General features: G+C 40.9%; 2 protein-coding genes across 2 annotated transcripts; both read left to right on the top strand.

Moving 5' to 3' along the window:
- Positions 1–220: 220 nt before the first annotated feature.
- On the top strand, positions 221–2831 carry thap11 (THAP domain containing 11). The gene is made up of 2 exons (XM_053865903.1): positions 221–359; positions 504–2831. The coding sequence occupies exon 2, from the start codon at positions 523–525 to the stop codon at positions 1357–1359; it is 837 nt and encodes a 278-aa protein (XP_053721878.1). The 5' UTR covers positions 221–359; positions 504–522; the 3' UTR covers positions 1360–2831.
- An 11851-nt stretch (positions 2832–14682) lies between these two features.
- On the top strand, positions 14683–22066 carry slc38a8b (solute carrier family 38 member 8b). Its single transcript, XM_053866068.1, has 10 exons — positions 14683–14871; positions 17662–17860; positions 18240–18396; positions 18458–18565; positions 19583–19640; positions 20481–20595; positions 20664–20811; positions 20880–21082; positions 21587–21638; positions 21891–22066. Exons 1-10 carry the CDS (start codon positions 14683–14685, stop codon positions 21991–21993), a joined length of 1332 nt encoding a protein of 443 aa, XP_053722043.1. The 3' UTR covers positions 21994–22066.
- Positions 22067–22408: the final 342 nt, after the last annotated feature.

A 22408-nucleotide genomic window follows, 5' to 3' on the forward strand; every position in this document is an offset into this window, starting at 1 on the left:
AAATGAGTCTTTGATTCGTCGGATTTATACATTAAACATTAAGCTTCAAATGTTTCAAGGATAAAGTTAACATTTTTAACACCATTAGGACGAACTTTTAGTTATTCTGTAAATTAGTAAATTAAATACTGCAGCGCTAAGATCTGAGTCAAACATGCACTTCCAAGGCGGGCCAGTAGGGGCAGCAGCGGCCAGAGCAACACAGAAAAAGAACGCAGAGGATTCTGGGACTTTTAGTCCCAAATGGCGGAGTGGTTGCAGAGATAAGATCGTCAAGAACAAAAAAGAAAATCCCCACAAGAAACGACAAATCCGAATTAATTTGGAGGTGATCTACGGAGCCTTTTCACTGACTGCAGGTAAAAAAGGGGTATTGTGTCAGTTCGGTTGGATTAGAAACAGGAAGTTGGCTGCGTTATGGGACGTGTAGTTTTGCCAGCAGGCCATCGAGCTTGAAAACAACATAGAAAAAAAATAGATAACTTTAAACGCCTCATTTTTAGGCCCTGCTTTCCAGCCAAGATGCCCGGGTTCACATGTTGCGTCCCCGGCTGCTACAACAACTCGCACCGCGACCGGGAGCTTCGCTTTTACACATTTCCAAAGGACAGCACGCTGAGGGAGCAGTGGCTGAGGAACATCTCCCGGGCCGGGGTCAGCGGTTGCTTCAGCACCTTCCAGCCCACCACCGGGCACCGCGTCTGCAGCGTGCACTTCGCAGGTGGGAGGAAAACCTACACCATCCGAGTGCCGTCTCTTTTTCCTTTGAGAGGCGTAAACGAGCGGAGAATTCGGCGGGGCAGGGGCAGGAAGGGCCCCGCGGGAGGCCCGGCCCCTGCCCCGACAGCCGCTGCCCCCTCCGGGATGATGCTGGCCAGTGTGCTGGGCAGCACCGTGGAAGGAGCGGAAGGAACCAAAGGGGGTGAGGCCAACGACGACACCATCACGGTGGTGCAGATCGGGCACAACGGAGAATACCTCGGCACCGCGCGACTCCCCACCTTCACCCGCCCGCTAGACGACGATATCGTCTCCAATATCTCTTCAGCCGATGCGATAGCGCACAACGCGGTGCACACCGTCAGCGTGACCAGCAGCCCTCTGGACCACTCGTACTCGCTGACCACCGGGACGACGTCTACGGAGCTGCTGCGGAAACTGAACGAACAGCGAGACATCATCGCCCTGATGGAGGTGAAGATGAAGGAGATGAAGGCCACCATAAGGCAGCTGCGACTGAACGAAGCCAAGCTGCTGGATGATGTGCGTGAGCGGGACCGATTGCTCTACGGAAGCCCACTGCCTCTGGAATCCCGCAAGAAACTCCTCAAGTGGCGAGAGACAGTGCAGCAGAGTTGACAACGCGATGGCTATTTATGATCAACAAGTGTGGAGGCCATTGTTAGCTCAAAGTTTGAGTGACAAGTAGCTCGTATAGGCCTTATGTAATGGCTGTCCTCCAAGTCAAAAGACAGTGTGTTGTTCTTTCAGAGTTAAATGGAGAATAGATTGTAGTAACTTCATCTATTATCTCACAGTAAGAGAAATAAGATGTCTGCTTCTGTGCTTTTTCTCTGAGACTGTTTTGCCGAGAGTGAAACAAAGTTTGAAGAGGAGACCTTTTTTTGTTTAAATGGTTGTCGTCAATGAGGAAAGACTCAAAGGAAACAAACTGCTTCAGAAAAAGCAGCAGCTGATTTCCGATCGCTGTGTTTTACAGCTGCATCTTGCCCACTCATAAGTGTAACAAGTGCCGGGGGTCTTTGAAAGCGAATTTTGAAGTAAAGTTCATTTTCACCACTGTGGTTTCTTTCTCACCTGTTGCAGCTCAGAATACTCTGGATTCATCACAACATAGCTGCACGTTTGAGTACACAGTTTGACTAATATTTGACACACAGGGACACATTATTTCCCATTGATTGACCTTTTATGCAATTTCGATGAACTTTCTTCCTTTGAACAGCTGGCTGACACTGTACAGTATCAATAAAAGATAAAAATGGAATGAAATACAACAACGAACGGGAACAATAGAAACAAGCAATTGTTATTGAAGAACCATAGATATATGAGATGTTTATATATTTGACGTACATAGATATTAACTTGCTTGGTTGGCAGATAGCTGTTAATGTGACTGGCAGCCAGATGTTAAGTGGGAAAGAAACCGTGTTCCACATCATACCAGCGGGGGAGGTGATGCTATAGATTTGTGATGAACTCACTTCGACGTGTATAAAGTACGGCCACAGATATTTACAGTGTCTGACAAGAAGAAAGTGACAAACATATAACATCATTTGATGTATTTTTTAATCAAATATTCATTTTCCTTGAGCCTAGATTTAAGTATGTTAGGAACACCTCATGATTTATTACGACCCCAAAGCCACACGTCTGAGGCTTCAACAAAGGTCAAAACATTGTCGAGTTGACTTTTAATGTTTCTCCATTGTGGCTTTAATTCAAAATTCAAGTTTGGTTTAGTGAGAAATGACAAAGAAAAATGAATCACATTAATTCACTAGGTTTTAAACATCTGTAATATAATAAACAGGATGACATTAAATTGACTAAATTGATTTTGTTGAGAGTCAAACCGTATAAGGGATGCTCTTTTTATGTCATGCATGATGGCATTATAAGGGACCAACAATGACGTAGATGTTGATCTCCAATTTTAGATTCAGACCACTTGCTCTGATAAGATTTGAGCTACGATGTGATGCGAGAGGATAACCAGTTGAGAAGGGAATGTCTGAGCATCCTGCTTCCCTGGCTTTCCGCCTCTAGATGGCAGCCACACAAAGTCTGACCGTCACAGACTATACCCCCTAATTTGTTTAATCTGTCTGACTATGCTTGCGGATTGGATGCTCATTTAACTAATGGATTTCCTAGAATGTTGCCATGGTGACCGCCATACAAACGCATTTAATGTCAGAAATCTTTAACCAAATGATCGAGGCACAAATGTGAAGTGGAGTAAACAGAGGCACAGATAAATAGATAAAGAATATTTTAGAAAGCGACAATCCACGTCCTAATCTCATCTGGATTTTTTTTTTTAGCCCCTCCACCTTGTTGCGTAATGCCTTAATCCAGCACTGTCAGTCAAACTAACCTTATCTTTTTCATGTCAACTAACTTCACTGCCGTCACAGTTACACTTGATGATTCACTTCTTTCATGCACCCTGCATTCTAAACTTGTTGTGGGTGGGGATATGGGTGAAAGGAGAAGAGGAAGGCAACCTTGCGGTGGGAAAATGCTATAAAGAGAAAAAGAAGACACATTGTAGTGATAAAAAAGTTACAAACCTCGCATCCAATAGTGATTTTGGATTCTTGGTTGATAATTTTCTTCAAATATTGGGAGCAGAAAGTCTTCCGACAGAGTTTCTCTTGAAGGATCTGAAGAGGAATCATGAACCAGAATACCAAACTTGGTATCAATCGTGAGTGCATGGTGAAAAAAAAAAAAAAAAGAAAGCCTTGCCAAACTGATCCAGATGTTCTGTGGAAGACTGACAGTTGGGTTGCTGCCAAACTAGCCCCTATGATTTATTGATTCAGGGCAGCAGCTTCAGACACAGACAGATTATTTTGCAGTTAATGGTTGTTTTAAGCCTCAGATTAACAATGGGTTACCAGCCCTCTTCTGTCGGTATGCAGATGTGAACCAGGATTTATACTAATGCACGGAGTGTAAGCCACCAGTGGGGCGTAACCGTGGATTTGAGGGCTAAGAGGTTGAGGAGCGGGATGCAAGACACGCGCTTAAGTAAAGAAAGCTGTTCCCAACATGAGAAGAAAAGTCTGACAACAGGAAAGTTTCATCTTTGCTGCTGCTGAACACATCATACCATCAACTAATCCTGACCTACATACTGTGAATCTCAAAGGTGCTTCAACTCCCAGGTGGACCACATTCATTTTCCCTCTCTGGGATGCTTCCATCTGTCCACATCAAACAACAACAACACATGATCATTCACTTCTCCTAAAATTGTGCGATCACTTCAACCAACATTCAGCCAGACACACAATGATCACCACACTACATACAGTTTTTGTGTTTCAAACGCTGTAAATACTTAAGGCCGGAAATGATAAGGCTTTAATCCAGCGTGCAGTGTTTGATGCCTCCGAGCTCTCCGTGGCTCTCACCCTCTGCCCCTCCTACATGTATGCACACACACACACACACACACACACACACACACACGCTCACATTTAATCCAGGAGGTTGTGCCTGTAGTCGTTGCTGTACTTTTGCAATCTCATGGATTCCCAACAGATGGCAGGACACATCACATTTGAAAGCAGCAACATAAACCCTGTGGATTTACCGCAGAAGGGAGGACCACATCAGAGCCTCTGGTTCAGAGGTGGACCACGGATCCACGGGACGCTGAAGATGAAGTCCCATCCAGGAACTACAGTGATGCTGCTGCCCCTGGCTTTCTGCCTCAGTAAGACATTTCTGTTGATTTAATTTGAACTATATGAATAGTTGGATTCACCTCGACTAAGTTTATTGCTTTTTAAATTTGACTTTACAAATATGGTTAAGAGTTACTGATGACCAGCAAATTTGTTCAAAAGCAACAGTCCTTCCTGAAAAGTCAAAGAGGATTTGCTGATACACATGTACTTTGCCGTTATTGTGTTGTATTCCTTGGTATCAGTGTCTGATAGTATGTCATTCATCCTGGTTTCCTGTCACACACATGTGGAAACATCCGTGTTCCTACTTGACTTTTACTCTCCACATAGCCTGGAGTTTAAATGTATGTCATAACCAACCTTGTATATCCAAACATTTCAGTTGAATATAAAAAAAAAAACGTAAAATTATTCCCTGTTCAGTTGCATTGAAAATATTAAAATCCAGCTAACTGCGTCCTTGCACAGTGAAACTTCAATGTTCTTTCCAAACCTTTGAGGAGGAAGGATGGAACTGTAGTGCCACAAGTAGCTGCTGTGAGAACTAGTTGTGGACATCTGACTGAATCTCTGACTGCATGGCATCATAAAGACGATCAAAGTAACATGATAATCGCTTTGTCACTGGACTTGTAGATTTCTAAAGTTGCTTATTGTAGTTATTAAGTTAGAAAGCTCCACTGTTTGTTGCAAATATTTCCATTAGCTTTACCAGATGAACTACTATTATGTGCAATAGACATGCACAACACGAGGCTACAACTGTGAAGAGCATTTGGCTGTAAAGTCAGTTTTATGGTTCCTTCAACACATCAGGTTAGGCTTCTGTGTAGAAACACCATCCCTGCTTTGTAGCTTCCGCTACAGGCATTTCTGCGCGTTGTTCTCGGAACACCACATTAACAGCTAGCTGCGACGTCTCACCGCCAAAGACAACTGTTTTTTATAGTTCAAGTTATTGCTCACACATTGTCTGAGGTCTCACACTCAACTGATATTGGTAATTCTTGCTTGAGTTTTCTGAATAGTACCAAGCTAAAATGCAACAAGCAACAAAGATTGGAATCAATTGAAGAATAAAGTAGGGATGAAAGCGCTGCACAGCACAGTACGAAGGTCCTACTGTCTTGTGTGTGTACTCGCCAATTGTTGTGTTTTTGAAACTATGTTATTTATACATAGTAGCATATTAATTGAGCTGTATATCTTTGTTTTCTTTAATTTACATTAGACATTTAGAGCCACAAAAAAACGAACCTTTTGAGTCCAAGGAGAAAGAAGAACAGCATCTCGAGGTTCAGAAAGTAGACGCTTTATGTCTGCCTTTACTAGCTGTGAAATCATCCATAGAACACAGTGATGGAGGTCAGAAGTGTGCAAGTGTCTACTTCCTTTTAGATTATGTAATGTGCAATGTGATTTTAACATCTGGGTCGTCCCTACCTATGGGTCCACTGAACCAGCCAACCAAAAAAAGCAAACCAATCACAGATGGTATGATCAAATACTGAACAATGTGATTGTGTCTCACCTGATAAATTGTATTAGTATTTTGCTAGTTTTAAAAGGCCATAGTTATGAAGGGTTGGTCGCAAATACAGACCTTTCTTGATGACACAAGGTGACACAAATCTCCACTTTCACTGCTACAATACTGGCATTTCTGCATGATGTTTGTCTCAATGCAACAACCAGCAACTTTTAAGACAGAGACAAAGGTATTTTTGAAAATACCACCTTCTCCCTTCAGTGCTAGTTATGAGGTCTCACCAGGAAAAAACTGCGGTGCATGAGGAAGAGTACAGGATATATACATGACAGATGCAAATGTGCAGTAACAGAGGTGAGCCAAGTGGGGACCTTTACCTTATTGTCGGATTTATTTATGGCCCTCATGAGAAACTTAATTATTTTTGACGTCTTTATTTCCCTTCTCAAATTGGATTCCACTGAGTGGGGCTCATTTTAACAGTGTTTTTGTCACTTGAAAATATATTAGTGAAAATAAGTTTTTGAAATACCTTGGGAAAAATGGTTTTACTCATAGCTTAGATAATCAACAACAAAAAAATATATATAATTGAATAAGATATTTTAACCACATAACGTCACGGTGTGATTACACTTGATTTATAATGCGGAAGTGGCTAAATTTAAGTTACGTTAAATATTCTTTTTCTCATGTCCTTCTATCTTCCGTCTCTCACTAGTCTCAGTATATAATGCGCCTCCTTAAGGTATTTAATTACCTGTGCTGTAAGTTTGAATCCAGAGACTTTACAGCCCAGAAAGATTTGTCAATGCATCTGACAAGGAGAGATACCGAATGGGAACCAAAATTGAGTTTCTAGGATACTAATGCTGAAAAAGGGAGAACATGTTGGCATCGCATATGAGCAAGTCAGTTTTCTGATGAGATATCTCAGATTGTTAGATGAGAATACTGTTTTCCGATGACACATTCTTATTTTCATCTGAAACAATTGTGCATATAGATTGCAAATACACCAAGGAATAATCGCTAGCAAGACAGAAAGGAAGAAGGAGAGTGTTCCTCCATTCTTGCTATGGTGTGATGGTGGTTTCACTCTGTGGGTCAGGTAGGACTGGCAGTTTATGTATGTTGGTACAACTGCAAAAAACAAAAACAATTACCATACCATACCATTACCATAATTAGCCAGACTAGTTAGATTCATGTTCAACAGTTGGATCCTTGCCACGGCTCTACGGAGCAACACAAGTGCTGATCAATGCGTGTCCACGTGATCATGTAAAGCCATGGTGACGTTGGCTTTTAAGATAAATAATCCCTCCAGATGAACACACATGCATTTGATCCACCCAGGCAGTGGTGGGCTCATGTTTCCAAAGCTCATAAATGAAGTATTTGACCGTGATAGAAGCAGATTAGCACACGGAGATGTACCATTTTCATTTTGTTTTTACTGCATAGCGAGCTATGAATATATAAATCAAGCCCTAATTATGTCGCATTAATGGAAGTATCTTGATTTATTCAGAGAACTGCAGTTTTAAATTGACTAGATTTCAATGGCTGGCATGAATTAGGAGTTTTTTTGGTTGGCTTCTTCACAGATGTATCATTTATTTTGGTTGATTTGCAACTGAGCTGAGGTTGTCTTGAACAGGTCTGATCCACATGTGCGGCGGCGCTGCCATTCCCATCACATGTGGCTCCATATACAAGAGTTTTGCTCAGTGTTTGGTGGCACTCGGGGACAGTTTGGTGGAAACACAAAAAGAACAGAGCACACAGGACATCGACGCAGTCTGCAAGTGAGTATCACCATGGTAACCTGCCGTTCAAACTCAGTTGTCAATACCTGCATCTGGAAAATCATGACATTTTTGTCGAGGGAACTGTTCACTTGTCTGGTGGTGGTGAGAGTGCTTCAGACCTAAAAAGCCCCTGCGGATTTTAGTGACGCAAAAAGCAAAGACTCTGCCTTAAAGCTGCCTGCAGCCTTTTTTAGGCAATATTATATAAAATAATATGAAATATTACTTCATAAACGACCAAGAAGCCCATTTTCTATATTTGCAGCACAACAGTAGCCTCAGAAAGATTAAGGAAGTGCTCTCAGTCAGATGAAGAAGCTTTGTTAGGAGAGACTAAGGGCAAATGTGTATATCAGTGTGGAGACAAAGTGAGACGAAGAGAGTCGCAGGACGATGAATGGGTGACTCCACCTATACAAGGTAGGTCAAGGTGGAGGAGACTGTCTTGCTTTGTCAGAGGAAGACTCGAACAACTGTTGACTTCATCTTTATTAATAAGAACAAACCTCACTTCGTGAACCTGTAGATTGATCTGCAAACACTGTCCATACACCATATTATTCTCAGCGTTTTTTTTGTGTGCTTGGACCCTGGTTTCTTACATTCTTTTTCCATCATGTTCCCTGCCTGTCCACTACAGGTATCCAAACCTCACTTGGTCTCCACATGGGTTGTCCTTCTGATATACTGGTTTCTAATCTAGTACTTCCTACTGAGAGCATCTCCAAGCCACTTTTTGTCTATGAGTCAGCGCTATTGTCTCTAAACCATCCGTCATAAAGATTCCCTTCCATTCTTGCTGTCACCTCATCCTGCGCTCCCCTCTTTACTACTCTTGATTTCTGCCCATCACTGACTGATGCCAAATCTCTACTCCTCCTGACCCCGAATGTCCTAAATGTCTTCAAATGCCTTGTTTTCATTAGCGTCAACCTGGTTCAGAAGCATGAAGCCCCAACACCATTCGTCTTGGAGGAGAAGACGAAAAGAAAAATGGAAATCAAAATCAGAATCAAAATCTTTTACTATTTGAATTCTTTGTCATGCAGCAACTAATTTTCAAGTGTGCCAAGTTGTTATGCTATTTAGATTGTATGGTTGAAAATGCCAGAGAATGCTACAATAAATTCCTTTGTAAAATGTAATGTAAAATTGTAAAATGTAATTAAAACATTGGCGGGGCATTTTTTACTGCACTTCAAAATAACAGGGACATTATGATTAGTTTTAAGTTTGGACAAAAAAGGACAAAATGGACCTCAGAAGATGAAGTGTAATTAGGGATATTAAGGGGTGTAACTATGCCAGGAAGCCTACTGAAATATTTTATTTTATATGCACTTAATGTGAATATAAATCAACAATGGATCAGACGTTCAAGATAAAAAGGCAATTTATTTCAAAATATATTTTCAGTATTACTTCAATGTATTTTGAGGAGCAAGAAAAACACAAAAATGGCCTATGGAAAGAAGAAAATTTTAGTCTTAAAACAAGAACATGCTACATGTACTGCTGAAGTGGTGGTGGTGACTAAAGCAACAAAAAAGGCTGAAAAATTAGGACATATTAGTTATAGTTTTAGTCTGACATCTTTAAGATTTTGACTTCACAAGCCGTTTTACCCCACCATCCCGCACTAATCCTGATGTCACTCTCTCACCCCTTAAGGTCGTGGAACACCTTCCATGTTTGCGCCAACTCGGCTCTGGCCGGATGCCCTGGCGAGGCAGCAGCCATCTGGGAGTCTCTCCGACAAGAGTCCAGGAAGGCCCAGTTCTCCGGAAACCTGTACGACATGTGCGCGAGCCGCACCACCCTTCCACCCAGCACTGTGCCTGCACCTCCCAGCCCCCCCACATCTGACCAAACCAATCAGGAGACCCTGAAAGGACGAACTGACAAACCCCGCCCCTTCACCGCCACCACGATGCTCCCTGTATTAAGCACAATATTAGTGTGTTTCTGGGTGTAAATCAGACTGCCACATGCTGAACTGTGCCGTCTGCTGGTATCACCATTGGTGTTGTGTTAAAAGGTCATTGTGTGCATTTATTTTGGATCTGCATGCGGTTTGTTTGCTTCCTTTTCACTTTGGTTTCCAGAAGTCAAGCGAGCTGGTGGTGGTGTAGGCCTCATGTAAGGATGTCAGAGGTCTATGTACCATGCTGACAGTCACCTTCTGGGTTGCATTCTGTGGGGACTAAAAGAATAATTCCCGTAAAACTTGAATCCTCTGCACAACTGGATGCCAGACAAAACACTACGACCAAGAGAGCGCTGTGTCGCTCAGGGACTTGACTCTTAAATGACAGTATTTTGTCTCTCTATTTGTCTTCTTCTCTCTCTGTGGCTCCCACTGCAATATTAGTACAACACCAGGCAACCTAGATACTGTTTCACTCCCTTATTTACCCATGAGCACTCCGGCAGCTCCAACCTCTAACCTGCACAAGATGAAGACCTTCTTTCTACTCAGTTTATTACTATTTCGTCAATTTAGATTCACATAAATCGGATAATTTCTGAGCCTGCGATCGTCTTGCACATTGAAGGTGAGTGTCAAAGAAGACATAAATTTACATGTTTATCGTAAATATTTTGGTATTAGGCAAAACACCTGCATGAACTGAGGGGTACTGGGGTGGGCACCGAGCAGAATGAGGCCATTTCTTCAAAGATGTTTTAATGTCTTTATAGCTCTATTGGGAAAATAAGCTGAGACAGATGCCGACGATGTAATCTACAGTCACATGACTGATGGAACTTAGTCAGAGTGAAGGAAGCTGTACTTGAGTCGCACAGAAGATGTAACCTACCAACCATCAGGTACAGACATGTCCAGCTGGATAACACGTCGAGGATGAATGGGATGTTTTGTTGCTGAAGGTTGTGTTTTTTCCCTCTGTTAATGCTGCTGATGTGGATTTTGCATCGCATGGATACTGTTCAGGTTCTGCTCCGTAGGATGTTTTTGAAAGAGTTCAAGAACAGAAACGTTGTTTCCGTGTCTGAAGCAGAGGCTAAAGTCTTGGCCTCTCAAACATACGTTTTGGGATGCCTTTTCAGATCCTTGTATTTCAATAGTTCAATTCAACGATTTCATTCTTGCAACGCTGTTGTTGAGATTGCTTGGATTTCTGGATTGAGTAAGGGACCAAATCTGTGTTTCATTGCAAAGCATATATGACAATTAAAAAAACACATTCTGACTTGAACAATTAAAATGTGAGCATGGTGTTTTTGTTTAGATAAAAAGTTTTTTTTAGTTTTGTGTTGTGAAGAAAGCTGTCTGCTAATCCACAAAAATATTCAGGATTTATACCACAAAAACTCAGCATATGGTGTTTGTAAAATGATGGAAGTGAACATGTTTTAGTCACATAAAAGATGAACACTCGTGCAAGTATTTTGTTGATGTGGAATTACAAAATATAACAAACTGTACATTTGTAAAATAAAAGTATCTTTATAGTCTAAACACATTTCTGTGTTTTAGTATTTTGTGTATAAGTGTGTGCGTGTCTGCTTCTGTAACGTTAATACTCTTAACTGTTTCATAACAGCTGTGTCGTTGTTGAATTAATCTCATCAGTTTCTCTTCATCTTCTGTGACTCACTGCACCTCTGAACACTTGACAACTGTCTCCGTGACCTCATAGAACCTGAGCTAAGGACAGAGAGAAAGACGGCTTACTGGTGTGTGTCTGTGTGTGTTTGTCTGTGTGTGTTACAGTTTAATTCAATGTAGGATGGTTAGAGGTCAGAGGTCAGCACTTCAATCAGGACGTCTGTATACATTTCACGGTCATGTGTCCCACGTCTTAATTCTCATCGTGAAATTGAGGTTGTGCTGAACCAGAAAACGTTTTGACATTATTTGGCACAGGCGCTCCACACGATAGCCACAAGAGTGTAATCCAAAAGCCCATTTAGCTCAGAATAGATGCAGAACTGTGGATAATATCATGAAAATGACCTCATTGTAGCTACAGACAGGTGATCTGTGAAAAACACTGATCATCTGGTTTCCATGGCACCTGCCATTCTCCGGACTATTTTTGGTGTCGAAAGAACATTTTGTCCTAGAGGCAGGATTGGAGTGGTCTCATGGCTCGGTTTAAGCATTTCCAAAACAAAACCATGGAGTAAACATGGTAGTGCAGACATGCGGGACCAGCCATTCTGCAGCAAGTGTTGGCAACCTCTTGACTGGCCCTCGCCATCACCAACTATATCTACAGAAATATAATCTGAAGTATACATTCTCTTCAACCAAGTCTTTTAAATTGAGACTGCTTATAGATATTTTCTGATATTATTTAAAAATACCATTCATTTTGTTGCTTTTTTTCTCCTACAGTCAAATATCCACGCTGGCTGCCCATACTTTATGATTTGAAAATGATATTTTCTGTTTTTATTTTTCACACAGCATGATATGATAAAAAACAAACAAACAAACAAAAAACAATAAGTAAAGCATTCAACTGTGTTTGTGACTGACCATTTCTCATTAAAAGATGAACCAGTGTATTTGGCAAATAATTTTTAACTGTTAATTTTAATATTTATGCCCAGCATTTTTATTTTATATCTTTTTTTTCTCTGAGTTTGATTTCACAGGCTCCTTCTTCACACAATTTCAGTCTACTGTGGAACAAATATGTTATTATGTGTCTGTATCGCGTGAGTGAAACAGCACTGTGAGTCCGTGGAAGCACAGTGAGGCTGTTGGAAGCGTGAAAACGTTTTTGTTTTTCATGCTGAGTGGTTAGCCACATCTAGCTAATGCTGTGCTTCAGTAATGTAATGAACATTTAAAAAATGTATTAACAGGGACAAAAGCTCATCTTATTTGAAGTTATACGAGCTATAATGTAAGAAGAATGTAGTATAATTTTTATTTATTGACCCTTTTACTGGAATTAATGGAATTCATTCAACATATTATATATATATTTTAATGATAACATTCCTTGGGATTTGGACTTAAAGAGTTGGAAAAAAAAGGTTGAAACTGCTTGAAATAATATAAGTCTTGGAGACAATCACTGAAGCTAAATTTGAAGAATGCATTGAAAAATGACGTTTTACTGCAGTTTTCCATGAGAATCAACTTCACATCTGATCAACTGGATGTCATAGCTTTGGCTTCTTTACTAGCACGACGCTGACTCTTCTTCATTGAAATCGACCAAGCCACCATGTAGTACTCTGGCTTACAGACACCATGTTTTTCTTAAAGTTGGAAAAACTCAGGCACACAATTAAGGGTACTACTGTAAAGTTTTTCAGTAAACAGCAATCTTGTCTTACCTATTTCAGCTCTCTTGACTCTCTCCCATAGATTAATTCCCGGTTAGAGATTTTTATTGCACTGTTTTTGATGCGCAAGATTTCCTTCTCCAGTTTCCACTTCTGCCCACATAAAAAAAAAAAAAAAATTATATTTATATTAATTTGATGTATAAGTGATTATTTTATTGTTGTCACAATGTATTTTGTTTGTGTGTTCTATTTTAGGTTAAAAAAAAATCCAAAACCTGGAAAAATGACATATTAACATTGCATTTTCATTTTTTGTATTGTATTGTGGTCTGAAATTGTAATTAGAATTTAGAATAATTTGAATAATTTGAACTAGTACACAGCAAGAGAAGTTAAATCGTCTAAATTTCAACACTTTGTTCTCTAGCTTACATAATCATTGTCTTGTTCTGTCTTGCAGCAGGCCAACTCTAATCCGTCTATGTCTTGTGTAAAGAAGGACATGTGCCAAATTTATTCACGACAAGCTGGAGCTCCACCAATCTTATTGACTTCAGTGGGCTTGAGTAGTTATTTTAATATAGAAATGTATCTTCAATATGATGTTCAAAGCAACGCGGTGCTGTCAAAGTAAAGGACTATGCCAAATCTTTTCAGAAACAAATGAATTTCTTGAACTGCTCTTGTTGGCTTACAGATGTGGATGTGACAGTTTGGTTCATCTGGCTAACAGATGGTCACACAGCTGCTGACATGCAGGGCTTTAATCTGCAGCCTCTATTCTATATGACTAGTTAGTAAACAAAGCCTGTGACGTAGTGGACTGCACAGCACGTGAACAATGCATGTCTCCCACGGAGAGAATAACACGCTTATGTAAGTGCTTGATACTTTTCTGTAAGGTGCTGAATGAGATGAACTTCTCGTTAAATGTGTAGAAAACAACCATAAAGTGAATGGCATCAGCTCAGTGAAAGTCAGAAGCAGTATGCTGTGTGACATCTACTAACTATTTTTTTACAGCCAGTGAGGAAAATTTGGGTTGGTTCACGTAGCAATGAGAAGTGTGCTGGAGCCTTTTCAATAGTTCCGTGTGACATCTGCATTGTTTTGCATGAAGCACAAATAATTAGCCAAATGAATATGAAGGAAACTGTTTAAACATATAGAAAACATTTTACATAAGAAACTTGTTTGGATGAGATGTAAATATATTGTTATATAAATGTACAAACCATGAACTGAGCTGCAACACTGTGAACGTCAATAAACCAAAACCAGATGAGTGTCACATTACTTGCCTAATAATGAATAAATAATTTGAGACAAAAATGAATAAAGTAGGATTCCACTGTCAACATTTTTAGCGATAACAAATGTATTGTAATTTTAAAGCTCATATAAAGTCTGTCTCGGTAGAGAAGATAAAACCAGAGGGAAGGTCTGCACAAACAAACACTTGGGTGACACATTTCTCACCCAGGAGTGAAATATTGACCTCTGATTGTTAGCCCATGTGATGTGTGGTACCTGGAGGCTAGAGTACTACATATTCGCCCGGTTCATCCTCACAGACTTCATTTGTTGTGGTGAGAAGGATGAGGATAGTGTCTGCAGCAGGTCTCTGATTCATCTGAGAGGTTAAGGCTTGAGCAGCATGGAGGAACTGGCCAGGGAGAGCATCAGCCTGCTGGCTCGCTCTGCCTCACATGCAGACCCTCCGCAGCTGGGTTCGTTCGGGGCCGTGTTCATCATGTTGAAGACGGCGCTGGGAGCCGGACTCTTGAACTTCCCCTGGGCCTTCCATAAGGCCGGAGGTGTGACGACAGCCATCAGCGTGGAGATGGTGAGTATTTCTCCAATGTTTCATTCAGTTGTCTCTAAAAGCACTGGTCAGTGTTACTTCTACATTTGACTATTTAGGTTTACTCATCATCTGAACTATACCGATCTCAGCTCTTTTCATTATTTATAGACCTGAGTTAACACCTGAGTTAATGACGGTAGAATAGAGCAGGGGCTCTTAACCTTTTTGATCTTGGGGCCCACCTTTCCCAGAACAAATGGAAATGAAACTCGTGATTTCATTTGTGCTCAATAACCATATTTAATCTACTTACACGAAAACAAACCAAAACCTTGTGAAATGACATGAAACTATGTGATCAAGATATTTGTCATAAAAAGTCCAACCAGCATCAGAACCAGGTGCCAGTCATGCTCATCAAATTTACTAAAGAAAACAAAGAAAAGAAAAATTTGGAAAAACTGAATAAAATTCTGAATAAATATAATAAAACCATGTCTAAATATCATAAAATAAATGTACATTATATTTAAACTCCAAAGAAGATGTAAGTGAAGTGTCAATGAAAGTATCGCCATAAAATGTTAAATTCATTTTCAGAACTGCTCCAACAGGTGCTTTCATGAACAGACATGAACTTTCTTTTCAAGAACTTCTCCATAGTTGTTAACTCTCACAGATTTGCAGCAGTCAAGTCAATTCAGTGACGGCCCAAAGGTGTGAAACAAAAAACTTCTAGCGGCCCTCTAGGGGCCACTCGTGGCCCAACCATGGGCCCGGGCCCTATGGTTAAGAATCACTGAAATAGAACTCAACAATATTACACAACGGTTGTCAGTAGGAATCATTCAACTGAGTTAATGACAACGGAGTAATAGAGTTCAGTGTTTGCTCTCTAAGTGTAGGTCCAGTGTTCACACTCCTCTGAGAAGAAGCCGCAGCACTTCACATGTGAGCTCTAATGAAGCCTCGCTGCATCTGCCAGCCAGTGTGTGCCAGTGTTAGACTATGGGCTGCCAAATGTAAAAATGAAGACACCCCTTCTTTCCTGACATAGCAGAAATATTTCAATATTTCCACAGATTTAGCGAATATTTGTTACATTTGAGAGACTACACTTTAATGTTACGCCCCATTGTTTGATCTCTGTAAGTGTTATAACTAAATGGTAAATGCATGAATGAAGCCAGCATCTTGTAGTGCAGCTCGCACACCAGAACAGCACTTTACAGTTGCTGCTGGGTAGCCATTTCAAAATCACAGACTTTCGGTTGCGAGCCCCTTTTGCGAGAGCGAAAGGGGCCGTCTAAATCCTTAGACCTGAGATTTAAGATTTAGATTTTGTTTAATATTTAGATGTAATATTTATATTTAAGATTTAGATGTAATATTTATATTTAAGATTTAATATTTACATTTAGCATTTAGTTTTAACACGGAGATGAATCAGTGGGACGTAGCATTGAAGTTTAGTATCTCAAAAGTAACAAATATTTGCTAAATCTGTGTAAATATTGCCAAAGATTTCTGCTAAATCGGGAAAAACGGGTGTGTATCAGACATCGCTCCCAAACACTGGTGCCGGTGGATTAACAGATATTATTGTGTGGTATTTTATAGTATGGAACTCCTGTTGATATTGCAGCAATGGCACTGTATTTTATCAGGTGTGAACGCTCTGACAGAATCCACCGAAACAGCAAAGTCTTCAGCTGTGTCCTGATGACCCATAATTCCTGAAATATTGCAGGTTTTGTCCCAACATTTCTCCATTGTAGATGAATGTTAGTATGAAAACAAACTACTGACTTTTGCCACCGTTTCTCTAGCCCATAACACCAATGCTGCATTAAAAGCTTCAGGGGTAGCCACACTCTTGTCTCGTCATAATGGAAAAAATCTGTCATAACTGTTTATTATCAGTCGGAGTCAGATCAGAGTGGGAGAAACCAACTCCAACTTTTCTGTGCTTTTCTTCCCCTCTTTGTTCCACTGTGAAAGAAACAGTGCAAATGTTTTTGTCAGAATTTCTGTGAGCATCACAGCAGTGCACCACCCTGCCCCTTTGACTCCTGTACAAATTCTGGAGCTAATTTTCAGGGACAAAAAGTGCCTCATTTTAAACTCGCTGCCATTTGCAAACCATTTACTGTAGACTCATGAAAATCAGGTCAGACATGGAAGAAAGCCTCTCACAGTAGGCACATAAAAGTGGTATCAGGTAGAAGGGCTGGAGGTCACTTTCAAGAAGCAGGGGCTGCTCTAGTAAACAGGTACAGACGAACACATGAAACATCACGTTCCATTCATTACAGTTTATCCAGCAACGGCATTGTCGAATTCTAACATCTAATATGTCTGCGCTTTTCAGCTCACTGACTAGTTTTGAGGACTTTCCTTTCAGCTGTTTATGTTGATCGTGTTTCAGGTCGTGAAACAGGAAATTCAGTTTTGAAACAGCATCTCTGTTAACCCTGTGAAGGAGGTTTGTCCCAAGGTTTCACATGCAGCAGGGAGGAGACTGAGGCTTAAGTAACAAAATTAATAATAAAACTAGCGCGGTGTGATTGATGATTAGATGATAGGGCTCAGGTGTGTGTGTTTGTATGGCGGGAAGAAGACCCCCAATCCTGGAAAAGAGGAGGAAAGAAAGGTGGGAGCAGGAAGCTGTCCAAAACAATATGACCAGAGGGAGGGGGTTCAGTTCTTCTCCACTTTCTACCCTCAGCCTCAAAGTTTCACACTCAAAGCTTCTGATTTCCGTATCTCGAGGGTGAAACAAACAGCAGCACTCAAACAACATAAAAACAAAATAATGTATGTCTGCAGGTTTCTCTGGTGTTCCTCATCAGCGGCCTGGTCATCCTGGGTTACGCCTCGGCGGTCAGCAGACAGACGACCTACCAGGATGTGGTGAGAGAAGTGTGTGGTCGAGCTGTGGGCCAACTGTGCGAGGTCTGCTTCTGCTTCAACCTCTTCATGATCTCGGTGGCCTTCCTGGTGGTGGTGCAGGACCAGCTGGAGAAACGTGAGTGCCAAGTACAACACCCTGTGTTTGGGTGTGACTCATTCAAATGAGTCCATTCCAAATGTGTCTTCTGCTTCAGACAAAGTAAGACAGATAAAGGGAGGAGAGGAGTCCTGACAGAATAGAGGTGAACACATCTAGCGTCAGATGTTGGAGCGCATTTCATCAACACTTTGATTTTCAAGACCGCAGCTCACGTTTTGTTCTCATTCCACCGACATTGGTCCATCTGAAAGCGTTCTAATCCCTCTTACGTTTTTGATCCGCTCCATTTTTTTTAACAGAGCGTTTGATTGGATTTATAAACACACCCACTAACATCTCAATTGGATCAGAAATTTGGGGCTTAGACGTTGATCTGTACCTTCTCCCTCCTCAGTGTGTCTCTCGCTGTATGTGATCATAACTGGGTCAACTGAAGGAGAAATGCCGTACAACTGGTACACCGACCACCGCTTTGCCCTCTTCATTATGTGTCTGGTCATCATCCTCCCCCTTTCTATTCCAAAAGAGATTGGAATCCAGAAATACACAAGGTATCGACTCCGGCGCGACCGATGTCCGAGTGTACTGAGTGACTTACAAGTCTTTGGTCAGTGTGTTAGGGACGCTGGCTGCTGCTTACCTGTGTGTGGCTGTGATCGCCAAGTACTACCTGATGGAGAGCCATGACGATGTCATCATCACGCCTCAGCACGGTGAAGGGTCAGTGAATGAGGTTAAATGATTTCACTCTTGCATGACCCCCGCAGCTGGTGAGTTGTTTTGGCATCTGCTGTTGTGGAAACGAATCACGTCAGGTACATTAGTCTGCAAACATTAGTGAGAGTTTAGACCCCCAACTGACACAGCTGCTCTGTTTCTTATGGTCATCATTTACAATGGTGGACCACTACGTAACAATAGTAGAAACGCTATGAAGTGGAACAGAGAGCAAGACAACTTATATAAATATATTAGGGGTGGGATTCGATTAGAAAAATAAGCTAATTAGAGAATTTGTGATTAATAAATCTCAATTAATCACAGTTGAATGGTATAAGAATATTTGCCACATTTTTCAATTTGAATGAATTTGGCATATTACTGAATCAAATGATGGACCCACACATACATTTAAACAACAAAATATTGTTTATTATGCATTTGACTATAGCACAATAAATCACGATGGTGGCTATATTCAAGTTTTTATATCACCTTATTTAAACTGAAGCTCTTTCAATGTCTTGAAAATATTTGTATAAGAATTTCTATTTCATAAGAATTACAAGTACATTCAGATTCCTGGATCCATGTGATCAGTGCACAGGAACAGCAACGGTTCTGTGTTGTCTGGAGAGCAAACTCTTACCTTAAATTAAATTAAATTAAATGAAAATGATTAAATTCTGAATTTGTAATTCATTAATTACACCATAATTAATTAATCATAATTAACTCGTTGAATACGAAATACGAAAGTCCCACCACTATTTAATGCTCCACACATTAGCAAATGTCAACTTTTTCTCTTCTAGAATTTGAGCCTATATCACCAAAATTCACATCATTTTTGAGTAAAATAATATAACACACTAGACATAGAGTTCAATGAAATAATCATTGTTGTACATTTTAATTTAAATATTGTATACTTTTTAAGAATATGTGCCAGCTTTCATTTTCGATTTGTGCCCTTCAAATATTTTTTTTATAGAAAATATTTTCTCTTGTTTTCAGTGTCAGCTCATGGGCCTCAATGTTCAGTGTCGTGCCGACCATCTGCTTTGGCTTCCAGGTAGTATACTGAGTTTCAAAACAAATAAAAACTCCCCCTCACTGAATTAAATTGTTGTTTTTATATGTATGGATTTAGCAAACAATAGCAAACAACCAAAAGAAAGAGTTCTGCAAAAGTAGTTGTTTAAAAGCAAAAAAAAGGAGTTAAATTCATGAACAGCCATGTTGTAATGTTATTCTATTTATTTTATTTTATTTGTTTTTTGTTGCACTTTATTCCAAGGCACTTTCCTAGTCAGTGGGCTCCCCACTGACCATGGCAATAAATTTGATTCTGAATCTGATTCTGATTCTGATTCTGATTCTGATTCTGATTCTGATTCTGAAAGCTATAGTAATAACACATGATAAAATTACGCTTAAATCCATGCTGAAGACATTTTTCAAACTGATATAAACGACATACACAGAGATAAAGGTCATCTGTCTGTATTAAATAAAATACAAATAAGAAAAAAGTCAATCTAATATAATCGAATTGATGCGCTCATTACATTTCTTGATCGCTAGAGGGAGCCATTTCGCATGGTCCTTCGCAGCCGCTTCTGTTGAAGTCATTGCCTTTAGACATACTGTTCACAAAACAACAACAAAGCACAAAAACAACACAGTCAATACTGCAGAAACAAAGACACCAGAAAATTAAAGTTCAGAGATCTGAAAATGTGGAGCTCCTCTAAGACTGTGTCGAGGTACTGAGGCCACTTCACCGATTGGGTAGCTGAATGGGGCTTAATAGATTAAGGATGCTGCGTATTGACGTCCAACATAGCAGTTCTGGATTGTTGCTGTCACCGATTGCAAAACAACAACCCGTCCTCTTCTTGTGCACCTCTAGTGTCATGAAGCGTGCATCGCCATCTACAGTAGCATGGACAACAAGGGGCTCATGCACTGGGTGTTCATCTCGGTCATCTCCATGTTTTTCTGTGTGGTCATCTACACTCTCACAGGTGACTCTACCACTGAAAGGTGCCCACCCTCACTGAGACACAAAGCTAAGTGCCGCCTCTGTCAACAGGTGTGTACGGCTTCATGACCTTTGGACGCGTTGTCGCATCAGACATACTGATGTCGTACCCTGGGACTGATGTGGTCATGATCATCTCCAGATTGTTGTTTGGTATCTCAGTCATCACCATCTACCCCATCATTCTCCTTCTGGGCAGGTCAGTGTGAGGCCACTGTCCCTCCCCCACCCCACCCCCTTTTCACCTTCCTATCATCACCTCTACAGGTCAGTCATCCTGAATCTCGTCCTGCGTTTACAACGTCATCGCGTGGGAATCGTCACTCCAGCCTTTGAGAGTCGTTGCCGGATCGCTCTCACTGTGATCTGGATCAGTGTGACCCTAGTCATCGCCATGTACGTGCCCGACATGAGTGAGGTCATCAGTGTCATCGGTGGGATCAGCGCATTCTTCATTTTCATCTTCCCTGGTATGAAGTCAACAGCCAACACCACTGAAATCTTGGTGGCTCTGGTCAGACTAACCCTAACCTGTGCAGCTGCTACCTTTTTTCTTGAAGCGACCAGGGCAACTCTTCATGTACTTCTTGCTTCTACCCAAGGTTACAGTAGGCAGCATGTAGTGTTCTCGGTCTACTAGTCACTTCACAAAGTTGTTGAAGGTAGAAGTGACGGCTTTGTCTCTTTCATCACCACTACAGAACAATACAGCTTCCTCATGACTACTTCTATCCCCACTACTACTACTACTACTACTACTACTACTACTACTACTACTACTAAAAATAAGTTGTGAAATGCAATTTGCAGGTTTACCACTAGATGTCGCTATTTACCATGAATACAAAACGGCAATACCGCGTCCTGCCCGATCGACGACCACAGTCCCATCAGCATCTTTTCCTCTGTTTCTTGTCAGCCACAATTGAACATTAGTGCTATATATGTGTTGATCAGTCCATTTTCTATTGCAGGTCTTTGCTTGGTGTTTATCATGCAAAGTGAACCTGTGACCCCGAGAGTCAAGTGAGTGTGGAAAAAAGAAAGATGCTCTGAACTCGGGGTCTCCAACTAATCCACTAAAGCACCGCAGTGCGTGCAGCGTTTTCTTCCAACCAATCAGACAACAGCTCAGGCGTTTGGCATCTGCAGCCTGATGCTGCTTGTTCGGTTGGAACAACAACCTGCTCCCTCTGTGGCCCTTTCCTGGGTCATTCGGAGACCCCTACTCTAAGTGAGATCTCCTGTTCTAACTGCCTTTTTCCATCTTGTTTTAAGGTTGATTTGTACAGTCTGGGGAGTCATAACTGTCGTCGTTGGCGCCTTTATTTTTGGCCAGAGCACAACCATCGCTGTCATGGAGATATTGCACAAATTATGAATCTGAACTATGGAGCCCAATGGACCTCAGAGCGTGTTGTATTCTGCTGTACCTTAGAGCCAAAATCGTTTATGAAAATATGACTATAAATAGCATCTTTAATTGAGTCATTCATCCTTAAAAGTGGTCTGCTGCTATGTTTTTTTGTTCAGTGAGCAACCTTTATAAACACTCGTGATGTTTTATAATGTATAATGTTATGTTTCGTCTAAATGTGTTCATTCGTTGAGACGAATTTGTCAGTAAAGCTGATCTCCAACTGAGTCTGTTTTCTGTGTCACTGACAGAGAGCACTGTTAGATCACTCCAGAATTAGTCTGCATGCTACTCAGCAAGAAGTTATCTAATACCCCAAATACATGCGGACCACGTGGCTCAGTTTGGGTTCTGCACTGTGACATCACTCAGCATCAAA

This window comes from Synchiropus splendidus, chromosome 5 (genome assembly GCF_027744825.2).
Source record: "Synchiropus splendidus isolate RoL2022-P1 chromosome 5, RoL_Sspl_1.0, whole genome shotgun sequence".
Classification (NCBI taxonomy): domain Eukaryota; kingdom Metazoa; phylum Chordata; class Actinopteri; order Syngnathiformes; family Callionymidae; genus Synchiropus; species Synchiropus splendidus.

What these genes read in the sequence shown, in the direction of transcription:
- thap11 (XM_053865903.1), top strand. Translation starts at nt 523, where the DNA reads ATGCCCGGGTTCACATGTTGCGTCCCCGGCTGCTACAACAACTCGCAC.
- slc38a8b (XM_053866068.1), top strand. Translation starts at nt 14,683, where the DNA reads ATGGAGGAACTGGCCAGGGAGAGCATCAGCCTGCTGGCTCGCTCTGCC. An exon ending in GGTCATCTACACTCTCACAG is followed by an intron (nt 20,596 to 20,663) that starts GTGACTCTACCA and finishes CTCTGTCAACAG; the next exon opens with GTGTGTACGGCTTCATGACC. An exon ending in CTTCATTTTCATCTTCCCTG is followed by an intron (nt 21,083 to 21,586) that starts GTATGAAGTCAA and finishes TTTCTATTGCAG; the next exon opens with GTCTTTGCTTGGTGTTTATC.